This window comes from Sciurus vulgaris, assembly GCF_902686455.1.
Source record: "Sciurus vulgaris genome assembly, chromosome: 2".
In the NCBI taxonomy this organism is placed as follows: Eukaryota; Metazoa; Chordata; class Mammalia; order Rodentia; family Sciuridae; genus Sciurus; species Sciurus vulgaris.
The window spans coordinates 43,133,645-43,152,449 of record NC_136462.1 but is presented as its reverse complement, the minus strand read 5'-3'; the positions used below and the strand labels follow the sequence as shown (position 1 = coordinate 43,152,449).

Genomic DNA, 18,805 nt, shown 5'->3' with positions numbered 1-18,805 from the left:
GATGTGGCTCAGTGGTAAAGGGTTCAATCCCTGATACCAAACAAAAACAAAAACAAAAAGATAGCTTTGCTTCTAAATAAACAGATATAACTTTGTAAAGACTGGCCCTTGTCTAGGCACATAAATAGAGAAGTGAATGAGATGAAGTCTTTTATTTCACTCTGAATGATTACTTAACTTGCTAGACTTTTAGTGGCTTACTTTTCACTTTTGTTTTGTACAGACATAAAATCACATCATATAGCAACTTCAGATTGAAGAAAAGATTGACAAGTATCCTTTGCTCCAAATAAAATCTGGAATATGTGGACAGACAATTCTCTTTAGAATTACTCTGGGCAAAGATTTTAATTCAGCAAGACACAAATGGTTATTAGTCTATAGCTATACAGGAACTTGAATTCAAATGATGACAAAGATTCTTGAGCTTTATCTAGAAATAATGACATTCTTAAAATAATTTTTTCACACGACATAAAGAAAATCCTGTGTCAGGTCTCTTCTTCTGTCCTCTACTGTTTAGGAAAATCACAACAAATTTCTATACTTCAACAATATACTTTGATAATCTCTATACTCTCATCTCAAAGTAGTGTGTTCCCCAAAATGAGAAACTTGATGTAGATAATTCATCTAATTGATTTACATTTCTTTATATAAAAGTTCAGAAATTTAAACTATTATCCTCTATTAGTCTATATTCTAAGAGAAAGACCTCTCCAAACACAGATCATGATGTACAACTAGATTTTTAGATGATAATAATAAAAGTCAAACTATGAATCAGATTCTTTCTGTCATCAGTTATGAAATCCCTAAGCCACAAATATTTTAAGTAACTTATTTTTAACCTATCAATGATAGATGGAAATAATTGTATGTGAAATAAAAATACAGAATGAAAATAAGTTTACCTTTTCCTATGCGGTTATGTTTACAGTCAATATTACTGATAACATCAAATGAATCTCAGCAAATATGTGAAATTCCTAATAGCTGTTAGATAAACAAATATTTCCTCAACTATTTTTCTTGAGTCGTTTAAAACTAGTCTGTTGAATGAGGTGGCCATCTGGTGAGGGAAAATAGCACTACTGACACTATTTTGCATGAAGTGAACCCTTGTATTCTATACAAATCCTCTGAACCTCAAAGGACAGAACAACGCTCTCCAAGAGAAACCTAACCCAAGTCAACTAATGTATGCAATTTAAATTCTTCTGATAGCTGTATTTTCAAAGTAGAAACAATAAATTTTGTATATTTTTATTTAATCCAATGTAACAATTATTTCAACATGTAATCAATATAAAAATTATTAGCGAATAGTTTACTTTTTTCATACTAAGCTTTCAAAATACAATGCATATTTTACAACATATCTCAATTCAGATTCGCCACATCGCAAGTGCCTAACAGCAACACATGGCTGTGGCAGTGGCTTACCTCACTGAACTGAGCGGCTATAGAAAATGAGAAGGAGGCTACATTCACTTTGTATTTTACTAAGGTCATCCATTTCATTCCTCTGCACCCTCTGAAAAGTCCCTTCCTTTCCCCCTTAAATTTTACTTTATTTTGCAATTTTTTTTTTCTTGCTTCTTGAACATTTTAGAAAACTTTAAAAGGCACTTAAACGCCTGTCCGAGATCACGACCCGCGGAAGGCTTGACGCTCCGGGGCTTCGGTTCGCCGGCGGGGTCCTTCGATTCGGCTCGCTGGGCTCACAGCAGCTTCGGGCGCTGGTCAGCTATACTGCTGGAACCTGCGGTCGCAGGCCGGAGAGAAAGGTCACACCTGGGAACCGGGGCAGGTCCCAGCCGTCAGGCCGCCTTGTGACATCACAGCGCCAGGGCTCTGGGGCTCCCACTCGGCAGGCCTCCATGCTTTCCTATGAGTCAAACATCTTTCAGCGTGCGGAGTCAGGAATGGAGGCGGCAACCAGGTCCCTGCCACTTTGCGCACAACCCGTTGCTTGCCGGATCCTGAGAGCCAGCGAAGACAGGTGAAGAGATGTGCGGTGGTACCAAGAGACCGGCGACCCAGATGCTCCCTCCCCCAGGAGCACCAGAGGGTCTCCCGCGTGGTCCCTGCCTCTGCTGATTGGTTGGAGGTTGCCGCTGCGTGACGCAGATACGCGCGGGCCGCTGCTTTCCCCGCCCACTTTTCCCCCTCTCCACCCGAGGTCTCGGCTGGTGGAGAGCGGGTTTCCTAGGCAACCGCAGCGGGCAGTCTGTACACACCAAGCCCGGGGCCAGAGACGGTGTCGCGTCTGCTATTACAAGAGAGGAATTGAGCAGTCGAAGTCGCTCCAACCCGTCTCGGATTGCCCCAGAATCCCTCCTCTTTCTGGGATAAGGTATCTGTCACCTGGTGGCATAAGTGACCAGGGAGGTTCAGGGAGCCTGCTCCGCTCTCCTCTCTCTCAGCCACACCTGAAGAAAGACGTGAGTGAAGCAACGTTGAAATTTAGGGAACCACATAACGGTGCACTAGAAATGATAATAATAATGAGATAGTGACGTGGTTTTAGAGACCGTCAGAGTGACTTATAGGGAGAAAGGAAGGGAGGCTGGCCCACAGTCACCTGTGCAGCTCTTTAAAACACCCTTAGGTACGGGACTGGGAGAACCAAGTACTCATTACCCAACCTAATACTGCTCATCTAGAGCGGGAAGGGAGTTTATTTGTACCATCGGTGATAATTGATGAATTCTAATGTGCAAGGGAGGAAATAATTCGATCATAGAGGATTTCTACTTTGCAGATATTATTTTTCTCAGAATGACTTCTTACCCAACTCTCATGACAAACAGAAACATGGTCCTCTATAGTCTGATTATTATTATTATACTCTAAATGGTCATGTAGAGCACATTGTTGAAGTTATACCATATAGGAACCTGTGGCATAGCAATTAATTCAAACCACTTAACAGAATTTCACTGAACATCTCGCATGTGCCAGGCATTGTGATAGGTTCATAGTTTCTTCCCTCAGTGAACATGTAACCTGATATGGAGGAAAGACCTGAGAGCATCACAATACAGTGTGACAAGTGCTGTATTCAGAGCATGTGCCTACCTAAACCCAAGTCACAAGAAGAGTGTGCTTATACTATGACCAGAGAGAATTAGTCTTCAGAGAAGACTCTTGATTAAAATTGTTTAGGGGTGCATGGAATATGCTGTAGAGACAAAGAGAAAAGACATTTTAAGAAAACAATACGCAAAAGTACAGAAACATCTCAGCCAACAGATAAAACTACACTTGTGGGCAGAGCTTGGGGTGCTCTGTGAAAGTTGTGGTTAATGAGGAGCTTGAGAGGTAGGCAGGAGTCAGAGCATGGTGACTGAATAGCAGATTTACCTTTTAATGGTGTAGAGTATGGACTGAAGGGCAGTGAGACAACAGGAAGGCATCCAGGTAGGTGAAGTGAAGAGGGCCTGAACTGAAGCAGAGGCAATTGAAATGACACACAGAAAGAAATGTATATACATTCATGACGTATATGCATAAGGATGAGTGAATCTGGAGAAAAAGCTGAAGATAAGTTTCAGATTTCTGACTTGGATGATAAGAAGGGTGTCATTTATCCAGAGAAGGCACACATTAGGAGAAATATACTAACTGGAAAATATAATAGCCAGTTTTGGACAAATTGATTTTGACATGCTTGTGACACATCCAGATGGAGTTTTCCATGTAGCAGGAAAAAAAGACAATAAATATTAGTAATTTTTCGCTGGGAACAAAACAATTGATTTGAAAAGTAGGCTTGAAATAAGTGGAGAGAAACCAAGGAGGGGAAAAATATAAAAGGAATAAACAAGAGCGTTATCAGCATTGCAAATGCCATGTCAAGGCGAAGTTGATAGTTGAAATATGTCCAGTGTCTTTGGCAATTAGAACATTATTGTTGACACTGTTAAAATAAAGAAGCAGAAGGAGAAGAATTAGAGGAAGGATTAGAAGGAAGAAGAAAAGGAGGAAGAAGAGGAGAAAGCAGCAGCTTCAGAAGGAGAAGAAATTGCTGCAGCTTCTGCTGCAGTGGAATGAGACATCTTCAGTTAGTTTGTAATGAATTGAGTACTGAATGAAGGTAGTGAAGTGTTGCTAATGATTACCTAGAAAGCTTTCTGTGAAAATATCTAAAACAGCTATTCATAAAGGAATACAGGATAGGAGGGGCTTTTTTAAAGATGTGAGACCTAATGTCTATACACAGATGAAAAAGATCTTAGAGAAGGAAAGGTGGGAATAAATGAGGAAGATGAAAATTTGACAATGCCATACTCTGAAAGAGAAGATGGAACATCAGTACATAGGAAGAGAGAGATTTGATTAGGAGATAATGAAGAATACTTCTAAGGAGTCGTAGGAGGGGAAGTATCTTTAGGAGGAAAGAGAATTGAAGGAATGTACATCCAATGATATCACTGTTCTCTGTGAAGATGCAGACAAGATCATCTTTTGAGAGACCCTGGGAAGAGGCTTAGAATAGTTAATATACAATGAATCCTAGATCTTTATCTTTAGTCCTACTCTCCTAGGAAAGGAAATTGATGAGGAAAATAAAAACAAATGTTGCTGCAGATTCAGTTGTAGAGGCCATATAGTTGAAGTGACTTCAACTCCATACCAGTTTAATCCAAACTGGAGAAGAGTTGTGATTAGATCAATCCAAGATTGTATTTTGAGGGGTGAAAGCTCTAGAAACCCCTGGTGACTTCTGGTTCCCTGGGGAAACTAGAGATGACCTTTAATCTCTTAGTTTGGAAGGCCCCCAAAAGAGCCTTCCCAAATGCAAGAGTAGCCAAGGTGGCCAATAGGACATTTACCTCCTAATAGAATCAGAAATTCATCTGGAAACCCTGAGTACATTCATTACTGGAGAAAGCACATGAGGTCTAGGCTCCAATTTATACATAGTTTCGTAAAATATAGCATTTGGGAGTTTTAAACTTAAAAATTTTTGCCAATTAACTATTGAATTAGAACATGAGTTTTTTTCCTAAAACTCAATGAAGAGAAAGATGAAATGAAAGGTAATGGGCATATTTATCTACTAAGAAAAAGCTGTCTCCTTGAATAGACAGAGAGCAATACCTTGTGCTAGAGGATGACTCAATACTGTAAAGATGGACCTTCTCTCTTTATTAATCTTTATAATGTAATCTGAATCAAAACTCAGCTGAATTTTTAAAACTAAATACAAAATAATCAAAAATCTTATTTAGAAAAGTAAATATGGATGAGCAACTGGTAAACTTCTAAAAAAGGAATCCAAGGTGAGAATTTACAGTAAAAATCAGAATAATTAAAACAGATTGATATAGTACAAAAGTAGAGAGTGTTAAGGAAGAACACAGATTAGAAAGTACAAAAGTAGAACAAGCATAAGTGTATACTGAAGGAAACAGTTTAAGTCCTTCTGGAATATACAGCTTGGACATGGACTAGATTACCTGGCATCCTGTTTGGTGGCTTTGTATGTTCTGAAGCCAGGCTTTCCTTTACTGCTCACATGCATTAAATCAAAAGGGGCTTCTTTTCTGATGAGTAGAGGGACTATAAAAGCCTCCTTTACTTGGTACACCATCCAAGTAAGCTTAGGAAGAGAAAACTGTGGCCTGCATCCATACTTGAGCCTTTGATGATAGTATCTTTCAGGTTGTTCCTTACGGAGTGCTCCTTTGCTTAGCCATTCCTACAACCTGGGCTGCAACATCTTGGAGTTATCCACGAATGATCCACTTGTCGGGGGAGTAATGAGCAGCAATTTCCTTCCCTATAGATCTGTCTTCCAACCACTCTCATCACCTCCATTACTACTACCCAACTCCAACCAAAATTTTCTCTTAGGTTGTTACAGCTGCTCCTTGACTAGTCTCCTTGCTTCTATCTTTGTAGTCTATATTCAACAAAGGAGCTGGAGAGATCCTGTTCAGTACTTAATACAGTTGGTGTTACTTACCTACTCAACATCCTCATACAACTTTCCATTTTATTCATAAGAAAATCCAGTGTTTACAAGGACCCACAAGGTAGCATATGGTCTGGCCCCACATATCTCTGACATCACATCCATTTTTCTCATTATGCTCCTGCCATGTGATTTTTCTTGCTATTCTGCAGACATGCCAAGTTCACTCTCCAATATTTAGCATTTACTCTTTCCTGGTCCTGGATGCACCTTCCCCAGATTCCCTCATGACTCACATTCTCTTATTTATATCAATTCTTTTCCCTGACTCCCCCTCATCAAAGAAGTCTTCTCTTTCCTCCCCCACATCAGTGTACCTATTAGACCCTCAGTATTAGTGAGTGAATAAGCACAGAGTCCAGGGTACTTTTTTTTTAATTCATTTTTATTGTAAACAAATGGGATAATCTTGTTTCTCTGTTTGTACATTAAGTAAAGGCATACCATTTGTATAATCATACATTTACCCAGGGTAATAGTTTTTGATTCATTCTGTTATTTTTTTCTCCCCCCCAACCCTTCCCACCCCTCTTATCCGTCTTACAGTCCCTCCTTCCTCCATTCTTGCCCCCTTCCCACCCCCTATATGTGTCATCATCCACTTATCAGTGAGATCATTCGTCCTTTGGTTTTTTGAGATTGGCTTATCTCACTTAACATGATATTCTCCAACTGCATCCATTTGCCTGCAAATGCCATAATTTTATTATTCTTTGTGGCTGAGTAATATTCCATTGTATATATATACCACAGTTTCTTTATCCATTCATCAACTGAAGGGCATCTAGGTTGGTTCCACAATCTGGCTATTGTGAATTGAGCAGCTATGAACATTGTTGTGGTTGTATTTCTGTAGTATGCTGATTTTAAGTCCTTTGGGTATAGGCCAAGGAGTGAGATAGCTGGTCAAATGGTGGTTCCATTCCAAGTTTTTTTAGGAATCTCCACACTGCTTTCCAGAGTGGCTGCACTAATTTGCAGCCCCACCAGCAATGTATGAGTGTGCCTTTTTCCCCACATCCTCGCCAACACCTATTGTTGCTTATATTCTTGATAATCGCCATTCTAATTAGGGTGAGATAGAATCTTAGGGTAGTTTTGCTTTGCATTCCTCTTATTACTAAAGATGGTGAACATTTTTTCATATGTTTGTTGATTGCTTGTACATCTTCTTCTGTGAGAGTCCAGGGTACTTAGATGATTTTCAGTTTGTGCTGCTAGCTGGCGTCCCTCTCCTCCTATTTAAGTCAGTGTCTTTGTCTGTTTTGTGCTGCTGTAATGAAGCAGAACAAACCACAGCTACCCTTTCACTGACCACTGCTACTTTGAGTTTGAGGACAGTTTTAGAATAGTTTTGTGAAACTTTTCCTCCTGGTACCTTGAATTTTGTCCTGGTTTGCATTAATGGCATTTCTCTCAATTTGATGCCATCCACATCATTCTTGAAAGACCTTTATCAATATCTCTGGCGATTGATGCTCTTTTCCTAGTATGGCTGTCCATTTTTTCCCCTCATGTCCATTTCTTCAACCATTCTAATGAAATCTGAGGAGGAAAGTTAGGTAAATGCAGGACTCAAGCCACCATCTTTTTTTTCTTAAAAATTTAATTTATGCATGTGATGCATATGTACATAGATTTTATGAAACTGAGCATATAAGTGCTTTTAAATAAATATTTAAGTATAAATGTTTTAAACTATAATGAACATCTTAGACATTTAATTTTTTCTCAATGTGAGTGTATCCCCTTACCCAGCAACCAAATCAAAAATATATGTCAGCATTGTAGAAGCCCTTCTTTTGCCTCCTAGTCACTCATCTCTGAAAGATTATCTGAAAGATAATCATTATCCTGTCTTCTAATACTATATTTATTTTCATATTTTTATGAATTGAGTCGTATATGTGTGCTCATTGCACGTGTATGTGTTCTTTTGCTTCACATTATTCTGTGAGAATCAGCCACATTGTATATAACAATAATTGTTTCTTTGTCATTCTACTCTCTCTAGGTACAAACCCCAAAGAAATGTATGGTTATATCCCACATAACAAAATATTCAGAGAAGCACTATTTAGCCCCCAATTGGAAACAGTCCAAATATGTACCAGTAGTGGAATGACTAAAATCATGATTATACAGCAATAGTTTATAATACTAAACATTCTCTTCAAAAAGTCTCCTTTTTTTCTTTTCCATTTCTGCCTGGATCAATCCTAACTTTCCTATTCTAGCCACATCAGCTTTTACTTGCATCCAAGGTAACTTATGCTAACAACTTAGTTTGTATATTTCCACATTTTCTTCTTACACAATCACACAGACCCACTCTCACACACAAACACATATCTATGGGGAATTTATTAATGAAACAGGTAAGGGTTATAATATATGTAGTTCTCTATATTTTGTTTGTCATATAATATTAAAAATAGGATTTCTATGCTTTTTGGATAATGAATGTCTAGAATTATATAATGAAAATGAAAATGTTAAAAACTATGAAAATGGGGTTGAATTTTATTAAAATAATTTAGGTATTAATTGCTTCACATCACATATAATGAAGTTGTTGAATTCATTTTAATAAATAACCATGCCAGTTAAGCTCTCTAAGTATACTTAAAGAGCTGTGTTCAATTTGGGGTACCACAGTTTAATAAGGATAAGCTGGAGGCTATTCAAAAGAGACAAACAGGAATATCTATCATAAGAACTAAAAGACTTGAACTGGGGGCAAGGTAAGGGTATAAATGAAAGATGACTATTTAAGTATTGAAGGTTCATTATACAGAAGAAAAATTATACTTGTTTTATTTGAACCAAGGGTAGGATGACAACGAAAGGACAGGAGTTTTGGAGAGACAGGATTAAATTCAGAATAAAAAGTAACTTTCTAACAGAAATTTTCAGAGATCGAATAGACTGTCTTGGGGCCTAGACAGACTCTTAGTAACATGGTACTATGTGAAGATTTCAAGTCAGGGTGGGTGGTTCCACTTAAGTAACTTTAAGGTCTTTTTCAGCTTGGAATGACATGACCCTACTATTCATTTCAACTTTTCATTTTCCTTAACAGATATATTATTATGACCATTATTTTTAATGGAAGATGATTGAAAGTGAAAATCTACATCAAGAAGAAATAATTAAAGAACTGGTGAGTCAAAGCCAAATTTCTTTTGAACAATATTTGAAGAATATGAAAGGGACATTTTTTATTCTCTTTTCTGGAGCTTCAAGGATTATCTAGTGATTTCTTCTGCAGTATGACTTTTGGAAGTACAGGAAAATCACATATGTGGTAAAACAATCTTTCTTGTGAGGGATATAAAAATGATACCAGAGCAATCAACAGTTTGTAATTTCAAATGGCAAAAGTCATTTTCATTATTTAAAATAGATAATAATGCAATTTCTTTTTTTAAAACAGTGTTTGTGCAATGGTTTATCTTATGAGATGGTTGGAAAAGAAGGATCAAATGCTTCGAAACTGGAGATGTTTTTCTCAGGGTATCCCCATATAGTTGGATTATCATTATTTCCTAATTTAACAAGTCTTACAATTGTTGCTCAAGATATAAAAGAAATTTCAGGATTAGAGACTTGTTTACAGCTTAAAGAACTTTGGATTGCTGAGTGCTGCATTGAGGTAAGTTTAAATATATAATCTTATAATGGAATATCTTACACTGAATTCTTGACCTGGGACAATAATTTATTGAAATATATGATAAGGCATAGAGCAAAACAGATAAGTGGGCACAAGATAGAAATTGATTTTCACAAAGGAAAAATTAGAAATAAGTAATCAAAGCATAAACTTATTTTACTTTTAGTTATCAAATCAAATCAAAGCCAGCACTGTTTAATAGTAAAATTGGTTTACTTACATACTGTTGGTTAGGTATCAATTTTGAAATTCTATATTGTGTAACATCAAAAACCACAGAAATGTCCATACATTTTTAGCTCAGAAATAGTGTAGCTACTCTGGAAAGCACTGTGGAGATTCCTAAGAAAACTTGGAAGGAACCCCCATTTTACCCAGCTATCCTACTCCTTAGCCTATACCCAAAGGACTTAAAATCAGCATACTACAGTGGTGCAGCCACATCAATGCTCATAGCTGCTCAATTCACAATAGCCAGATTGTGGAACCAACCTATATACCCTTCAACTGATGAATGGATAAAGAAACTGGAATATATATATATACACAAAGGAATATATTACTCAGCCACAAAGAATAATAAAATTATGGCATTTGCAGGCAAATGGATGCAGTTGGAGAATATCATGCTAAGTGAGATAAGCCAATCTCAAAAAACCAAAGGATGAATGATCTCACTGATAAGCGAATGATGATACATAATGGGGGGGTGGGAGGGAGGCAAGAATGGAGGAAGGAGGGACTGTATAGAGGGAAAAGAGAGGTGGGAAGGGTGGGGGGGGAGGAAAAAATAACAGAATGAATCAAACACCATTACCCTATGTAAATGTATAATTACACAAATGGTATGCCTCTCCTTCATGTACAAACAAAAACAAGTTGTACCTCATTTGTTTATTATAAAAAAAAAAAAAGATTTTCTCTTAGAGAACTAATTCAACAACATAAGACAAACATGCACAAAACTATTTGTTGCAGTATTATTGGTAATAGCTACAAATTTTGGAATGTAAATATTCCACACAGAGTAATTTTTAAGAAAATTATTATAAAGTTCATAAAATATTTTATAATTATTCTATATTATAATTTGAAAAATTATAAATACATTTTAGATGATCTTCAGTAAAAAATTCCTCACCTAATTATATACATGTTATGGTTATAGCTATAAAATAGAGTTGATTAAAAATTTAAATAAAGTATAAAAAATTAAATAAAATTGTATTTAAATGAAATAATTATATGCCTTTTCTTTTAAAAATTTGGTTCATTTTGTTGGATATTAATTTTGTAATAAAATGTTATATTTGAGAAAATACATACTCAGATACTTACTTTATTGTAAGGATTAATGGCAAAACATAACCTAATACAATTTAGTTTCCCTTTTAACAGAAAATTGGAGGTCTTCAAGAATGTAGAAATTTGGAAAGATTGTATTTATATTATAATAAAATTTCTAAAATAGAAAATTTAGAAAAATTAATCAAATTGCAAGTCCTTTGGCTGAACCACAACATGATTAAAAATATCGAGGTAAGATAATTTCAGTGTTTTGTTTGTAAAACCAGTTACCTCTATAGAGTTTAAACCACAATGTCTAAGATCAGATTTTGGTTAGAGACCACAATATTTATCACTAGTGTAATTATTATGATCAAGATAAACATAGCATTTTATAATGCATGGAGGGCTTCGTATTCATCAATGTCATTACTGCTCACCACAAACATGAGGGTAAGATGATGATGTTATTTGAAGATTTTTTAAAACAAGGTTTAGAGAAGTTAATAACTTGCTTAGATTATGAACATGTTGTGTAATATTCTTTTTCCACTCACTCCTCCTCTTTGGTCTCCACTCCCCTTCTGGTTCTCTCTTACAATAATTCTCTCCAGATTCCAATATGGAGAAACAAAGATGGCTTCATTGAGACACCCATTTCCCTCTGTGCTTGTGAAGTACACAGCACCCAGTAAACAAAGCACCCAGAGAACTTACCAGATTAATCAGAGACGCCTTGGAAATGAAGATTTTAATGATTTTTTTCTAAATAACATGTTGTCTAAATTTTCAGGGCTTACAAACTTTGAAGAATTTAAGTGACCTCAACCTTGCAGGAAATCTAATAAGCATCATTGGTATGTACTGTTTCATTTGGAATTTGAGATAATACTACAACAGTTATTAGTATAAACAAGCATATGGGTAGATTTATTTTAGATTTTTTTGTATAACATCTTTGCAAAGTATTTTGTATGTTTATAGATTATGAAAATATTAGCTTTTTTTAAAAATTCTGTTCTATTCTCTTTTTTTTTTAATTAAAAATCATAAATTTACATAGGGCAATGTTGTTTGATTCATTGTTATTTTTTTCCCTTCCCCCACACCCCTCCCATCCCTCTTTTCCCTCTATACAGTCCTTCCTTCCTCCATTCTTACCACCCTCCTTATCCCTAACCATAAACCTAACCCTAACCCTAATGCTAACCCCTCCTACCCCCCATTATATGTCCTCAGACACTTATCAGTGAGATCATTTGTCCTTTAGTTTTTTGAGATTGGCTTATCTCACTTAGCATGATATTCTCCAATTTCATCCATTTGCCTGCAAATGCCATAATTTTATCATTCTTCATGGCGGAGTAATATTCCATTGTATATTATATATATATATATATATATATATATATATATATATATATATATATATATATATATATATACCACAGTTTCTTTATCCATTCATCAACTGAAGGGCATCTAGGTTGGTTGCAAAATCTGGCTATGGTGAATTGAGCAGCTATGAACATTGATGTGGCTGTATCTCTGTAGTATGCTGATTTTAAGTCCTTTGGGTATAGGCTAAGGTGTGGGATAGCTGGGTCAAATGGTGATTCCATTCCAAGATTTCTGAGGAATCTCCATACTGCTTTCCAGAGTGGCTGCACTAATTTGCAACCCCACCAGCAATGTTTAAGTGTACCTCTCTCCCCACATCCTCGCCAACACCTGTTGTTGCTTGTATTCTTGATAATCGCCATTCTAATTGGGGTGAGATGAAATCTTAGGGTAGTTTTGATTTGCATTTCTCTTATTACTAGAAATGGTGAACATTTTTTCATATATCTGTTGATTGCTTGTACATCTTCTTCTGTGAAGTGTCTGTTCATTTCCTTAGCCCATTTGTTGATTGGATTATTTGTATTCTTGGTGTAGAGTTTTTTGAGTTCTTTATAGATTCTGGAAATTAGCGCTCTATCTGAAGTATGAGTGGCAAAGATATTCTCCCACTCTGTAGGCTCTCTCTTCACATTACTGATAGTTTCCTTTGCTGAGAGAAAGCTTTTTAGTTTGAATCTATCCCAGTTGTTGATTCTTGCTTTTATTTCTTGTGCTATGGGAGTCCTGTAAAGGAAGTCTGATCCTAAGCCAACAAGTTGAAGATTTGGACCTACTTTTTCTTCTATAAGATGCAGGGTCTCTGGTCTGATTCCGAGGTCCTTGATCCATTTTGAGTTGAGTTTTGTGCAGGGTGAGAGATAGGGGTTTAATTTCATTCTGTTGCATATGGTTTTCCAGTTTTTCCAGCACCATTTGTTGAAGAGGCTATCTTTTCTCCATTGCATATTTTTGGTACCTTTGTCTAATATGAGAAAATTGTATTTATTTGGGTTTGTGTCCATGTCCTCTATGCTGTACCATTGATCTACCTGTCTATTTTGGTGCCAATACCATGCCGTTTTTGTTACTATTGATTTGTAATAGAGTTGAAGATCTGGTATTGCGATACCCCCTGCTTCGCTCTTTCTACTGAGAATTCTTTAACTATTCTGGGTTTCTTATTCTTCCAGATGAATTTCATAATTGCTTGCTCTATTTCTGTAAGGTACATCATTGGGATTTTAATTGGAATTGCATTGAATCTGTATAGCACTTTTGGTAGTATGGCCATTTTGATAATATTAATTCTTCCTATCCAACAACATGGGAGATCTTTCCATCTTCTAAGGTTTTCTTTAATTTCTTTCTCTAGTGTTCTGTAGTTCTCATTGTAGAAGTCTTTCACCTCTTTTGTGAGATTGATTCCCAAGTATTTTATTTTTTTCGATGCTATTGTGAATGGGGTAGTTTTCCTAATTTCTCTTTCTGAAGATTCATCACTTATGTATAAAAAATGCATTGGATTTATGAGCATTGATCTTGTAACCTGCTACTTTACTGAATTCACTTAAGAGTTCTAAGAGTTTTCTGGTGGAATTTCCAGGTTCCTCTAAATATATAATCATGTCATCAGCAAACAGGGATAGTTTGAGTTCTTTTCCAATTCGTATCCCTTTAATTTCTTTGGTCTGTCTAATTGCTCTGGCTAGAGTCTCAAGAACAATGTTGAAGAGAAGTGGTGAAAGAGGGCATCCCTGCCTTGTTCCAGTTTTTCGGGGGAATGCTTTCAGTTTTTCACCATTTAGAATGATATTGGCCATGGGCTTAGCATAGATGGCCTTTACAATGTTAAGGAATGTTCCCACTACCCCGATTTTCTCTAGGGTTTTGAGCATGAAGGGATGCTGTATTTTATCGAATGCTTTTTCTGCGTCTATTGAAATAATCATGTGTTTCTTAACTTTTAGTCTGTTAATATGGTGAATGACATATATTGATTTCTGGATGTTGAACCAACCTTGCATCCCTGGGATAAAACCCACTTGATCGTGGTGCACTATCTTTTTAATATATTTTTGTATGCAATTTGCTAAAATTTTGTTGAGAATTTTTGCGTCAATGTTCATTAAGGATATTGGTTTGAAATTTTCTTTCCTCAATGTGTGTCTGTCTGGTTTAGGTATCTGGGTGATATTGGCTTCATAGAATGAGTTTGGGAGGGTTCCCTCCTCTTCTATTTTATGGAATACTTTGAGAAGTATTGGAATGAGCTCTTCTTTAAAGGTTTTATAGAACGCGGCTGAGAACCCATCTGGTCCCGGACTTTTCTTTGTTGGTAGGCTTTTGATGACCTCTTCTATTTCATTGCTTGAAATTGATTTATTTAAGTTGTGTATGTCCTCCTGGTTCAGTTTAGGTAATTCATATGTCTCTAGAAACTTGTTGATGTCTTTAAGGTTTTCTGTTTTGTTGGAGTATAGATTTTCAAAATAGCTTCTAATTATGTTTTGTATTTCACTGGTGTCTGTTGTGATATTTCCTTGTTCATTCCGATTTTAGTAATTTGAGTTTTCTCCCTCTTTCTCTTTGTTAGTGTGGCTAAGGGTTTATCAATTTTGCTTATTTTTTCAAAGAACCAACTATTTATTTTGTTAATTTTTCCAATTGTTTCTTTTGTTTCAATTTCATTGATTTCGGCTCTGATTTTAACTATTTCTTGTCTTCTACTACTTTTGGTGTTGGTCTGCTCTTCTTTTTCTAGGGCTTTGAGCTGTAGTGTTAAGTCGTTTATTTGTTGATTTCTACTTCTTTTGTTGAATGAGCCCCATGAAATAAATCTTCCTCTAAGTACTGTTTTCATAGTATCCCAGAGATTTTGATATGATGTGTCTTTGTTCTCGTTTACTTCTAAGAATTTTTAAATTTCCCTCCTGATGTCTTCTGTTATCCATTCATCATATAATACTGTATTATTTAATCTCCAAGTATTGGAGAAGTTTCTGGTTTTTATTCTGTCATTTATTTCTAATTTCAATCCATTATGATCTGATAGAGTACAAGGTAGTATCTCTATCTTCTTGTATTTGCTAACAGTAGCTTTGTGGCATAAAACATGGTCTATTTTAGAGAAGGATCCATGTGCTGCTGAGAAGAAAGTGTATTCGTTCTTTGTTGGATGGTATATACTATATAAGTCGGTTAAGTCTAAATTGTTGATTGTGTTATTGAGATCTATGGTTTCTTTATTCAGTTTTTGTTTGGACGATCTATCCAGCGGTGAGAGAGGTGTGTTAAAATCGCCTAGTATTATTGTTTGTGGTCTATTTGATTTCTGGAATTGAGAAGAATTCGTTTGACATACATGGATGAGCCAATGTTCGGGGCATAGATATTTATGATTGTTATGTCTTGCTGATTTATGCTTCCCTTAAGCAGTATGTAATGTCCTTCTTTATCCCTTCTGACTAGTTTTGGCTTGTAGTCCACGTTATCTGAAATGAGGATGGATACTCCAGCTTTTTTGCTGTGTCCATGTGCATGGTATGTTTTTTCCCATCCTTTCACCTTTAGTCTATGGATATCTCTTTCTATGAGATGAGTCTCTTGCAGGCAGCATATTGTTGGATTTTTCTTTTTAATCCAATCTGCCAGTCTATGTCTTTTGACTGATGAGTTCAGGCCATTAACATTCAGGGTTATTATTGTGATATGATTTGTATTCCCAGTCATTTGACTCATTTTTGTTTTTTTGACATGATTTGGTTTCTCCTTTATTTGGCTATTCCTTTAGGGTAGTTCCTCCCGTTGCTGATTTGCATCGTTGTTTTTCATCTCTTCCTCATGGAATATTTTGCTGAGAATGTTCTGCAATGCCAGCTTTCTTTTTGTAAATTCCTTTAGCTTTCTTTTGTTTATCATGTAAGGATCTTATTTCATCGTCAAATCTGAAAGTATGTTTTGCTGGGTATAAGATTCTTGGTTGGCATCCGTTTTCTTTCAGGGCTTGAAAAATGTTCCAGGCCCTTCTAGCTTTTAGGGTCTGGATTGAAAAATCTGCTGATATTATTATTGGTTTTCCCCCTTTATGTAATTTGATTCTTTTCTCTCACAGCCTTTAAAATTCTGTCTTTATTTTGTATGTTAGGTATTTTCATAATAATATGCCTTGGTGTGGGTCTGTTGTAATTTTGTATATTTGGAGTCCTATAAGCGTCTTGTACTTGGTTTTTCATTTCATTCTTCAGATTTGGGAAGTTTTCTGATATTATTTCATTGAATAGATTGTTCATTCCTTTGGTTTGTTTCTCTAAGCCTTCCTCAATCCCAATAATTTTTAAATTTGGCCTTTTCATGATATCCCATAATTCTTGTAGATTCTGTTCATGATTTCTTACCATCTTTTCTGTTTGGTCAACTTTGTTTTCAAGATTAAATATTTTGTCTTCAATATCTGAGGTTCTGTCTTCCAGGTGTTCTATCCTATTGGTTATGCTTTCTATGGAGTTTTTAACTTGGTTTATTGTTTCCTTCATTTCAAGGATTTCTGTTTGTTTGTTTTTTTTTTTTCAGTATCTCTAACTCTATTGAAATAATCTCTTGCTTCCTGTATTTGCTCTTTTAACTGTTGATTGGTGCAATCATTTAATGCCTGCATTTGCTCTTTCATCTCTTTCTTCAATGCCTGCATTTGCTCTTTCATCTCCTCGTTTGCTTCCCTGATTGTTGTAATTATGTACATTCTGAACTCCCTTTCTGACATTTCTTCTGCTGTGCTGTCATTGGGTTTTATTGATATAGTATCTAGGTTTGTTTGGGACATTTTCTTCCCTTCTTTTCTCATATTGGTCAGATGTCAGTGGGACTCTGTGATATTACAGATTTCCTCTATTGGCTTATAGTGTCCCTGTAGATTTCTAGTGTATCACCTCCCAGCCGCAGTAGCCTGAAGTCTTGGAGTAACTTGATAATGCAGTACTTCCGAAGAAAGCTGCCCCTAGCCCGCTACTGGTTCCAGGGCTTGGAGCTGGCTCTGTGTGGAAAGGCACTCACTGGGGGGGCCTGCTCCAAGAAGCTGGCCATGTGGGAGGAGTCCACCGACGGAGTGCCCAGAGCGGCCTAGAGAAGACTCTAGCTGCCCTGCCCTACTCTAATAAGCCACCTGAATCCAGGCCTGCCACCCGGGCCGAGCTTCACTGGGTGGGAGAGACTCATCCCGTGGTTCTATTTTAGTCCAAGTCTCTCAATGCCTCCCCTTCTTGAATCCTGGGTTCTGGAGTGACTGGAGATGCAGTCACCCTCTAGTCTGCCATCTTGGATCACCCCGTGGAAAAAGCCTGCAGCCGGAGGGGGCAGGGCCGCCTGGAGAGGTCTCTGGCTGCCCTGCCCTGGTCCCAGAGGCTGCTTGTGGGTCGGAGGTCTTCGCTGGTTTGGGGACTTGTGGCTGGCTCAGTGTAGAAAGGCTCTCACAGGGCAGTCTGCTCCGAGAAGCTAGCCTAGAAAGGCGCTTCCCTCTGGAGGGAGCCGGGCTGCTTGGGGAAGTCTCTGGCTGCCCTGTCCTGGTCTCTGAAGCAACCTGCAGGCAGGCCGGAGCTCGCTGCACGCTGGCTCAGGGACTTGGAGCTGGTTCTGTGCAGAAAGGCTCTCACTGGGAGCCCTGCTCAGAGAAGCTGGAGAATCTGGCCCTGTGGGAGAAGCCCACCGTTGGAGTGCTCAGGGCTGCCCGGGGGAGACTCTAGCTGCCCTGCCCTACTCTAATAAGCCACCTGAATCCGGGCCGTGCTTCACCGGGTGGGGGAGACTCACCCCGTGGTTCTATTTTAGTCCGAGTCTTTCAATGCCTCCCCTTCTTGAATCCTGGGTTCTGGAGCGACAAGATGCAGTCACCCTCTAGTCCGCCATCTTGGATCGCCCTGTGGAAAAAGCCTGCAGCCGGAGGGGGCAGGGCCGCCTGGAGCGGTCTCTGGCTGCCCTGCCCTGGTCCCAGAGGCTGCTTGCGGGTTCGAAAATATTAGCTATTAATGGTACAATTAATTTTGATGATATGCAGGAAATGATGGCTATATATAACTCAGAGATATAAGATATTAAAATGAGGTAAAATAAGAAATTTGATTTTTCTTTTATCTTGTTAAATTAAAGGTCGGTGTCTTGACGTCAATGAACAACTAGAGAAGCTAAACCTTTCTGGTAACCAAATATATTCTTTCAAGGTATGTTTAAGTGGAATAATTTGTTTTTACTTATCAACCCGAATCATGAACCATATCATTAAAGAAAAATTGACTGAATAGTCCCTTTTAAAGGAATAGGTTCATTATTTCAAGCTACCTGATACTTCAGGGAATTTCAGAGTCATCTGACTAAATTGACTTTATGATCCAACACTAGTAAAACCAAACAAATAGGCTGGGGTTGTGGCTCAGTGGAAGAGCGCTCACGTAGCATGTGAGGCACTAGGTTCAATCCTCAGAACC

At 37.3% G+C, this 18,805-nt stretch overlaps 1 protein-coding gene and 1 long non-coding RNA gene across 5 annotated transcripts in view; one reads left to right on the top strand and one right to left on the bottom strand.

Moving 5' to 3' along the window:
- The first annotated feature begins 2,235 nt into the window (after nucleotides 1–2,235).
- Nucleotides 2,236–18,805, top strand: part of LRRC9 (leucine rich repeat containing 9) — a 99,527-nt gene continuing 82,957 nt past the window's right edge. For all 4 annotated transcript variants that reach the window (XR_013761618.1, XM_079125790.1, XM_079125791.1 and 1 more), the window contains exons 1-6: nucleotides 2,236–2,359; nucleotides 9,069–9,149; nucleotides 9,423–9,641; nucleotides 11,061–11,201; nucleotides 11,743–11,806; nucleotides 18,471–18,541. Coding sequence is in view for 3 of the 4 variants with exons in the window: in XM_079125790.1 (XP_078981916.1) it covers nucleotides 9,102–9,149; nucleotides 9,423–9,641; nucleotides 11,061–11,201; nucleotides 11,743–11,806; nucleotides 18,471–18,541 (543 nt within the window). In the remaining variant the exon portion in view is untranslated. The remainder of the gene's footprint in view (nucleotides 2,360–9,068; nucleotides 9,150–9,422; nucleotides 9,642–11,060; nucleotides 11,202–11,742; nucleotides 11,807–18,470; nucleotides 18,542–18,805) is intronic.
- The window catches only part of LOC306653063, a 287,321-nt gene continuing 284,123 nt past the window's right edge, over nucleotides 15,608–18,805 (bottom strand). The window contains exon 3 of the long non-coding RNA XR_013761629.1: nucleotides 15,608–15,652. This is a non-coding gene — a long non-coding RNA (uncharacterized lncRNA). The remainder of the gene's footprint in view (nucleotides 15,653–18,805) is intronic.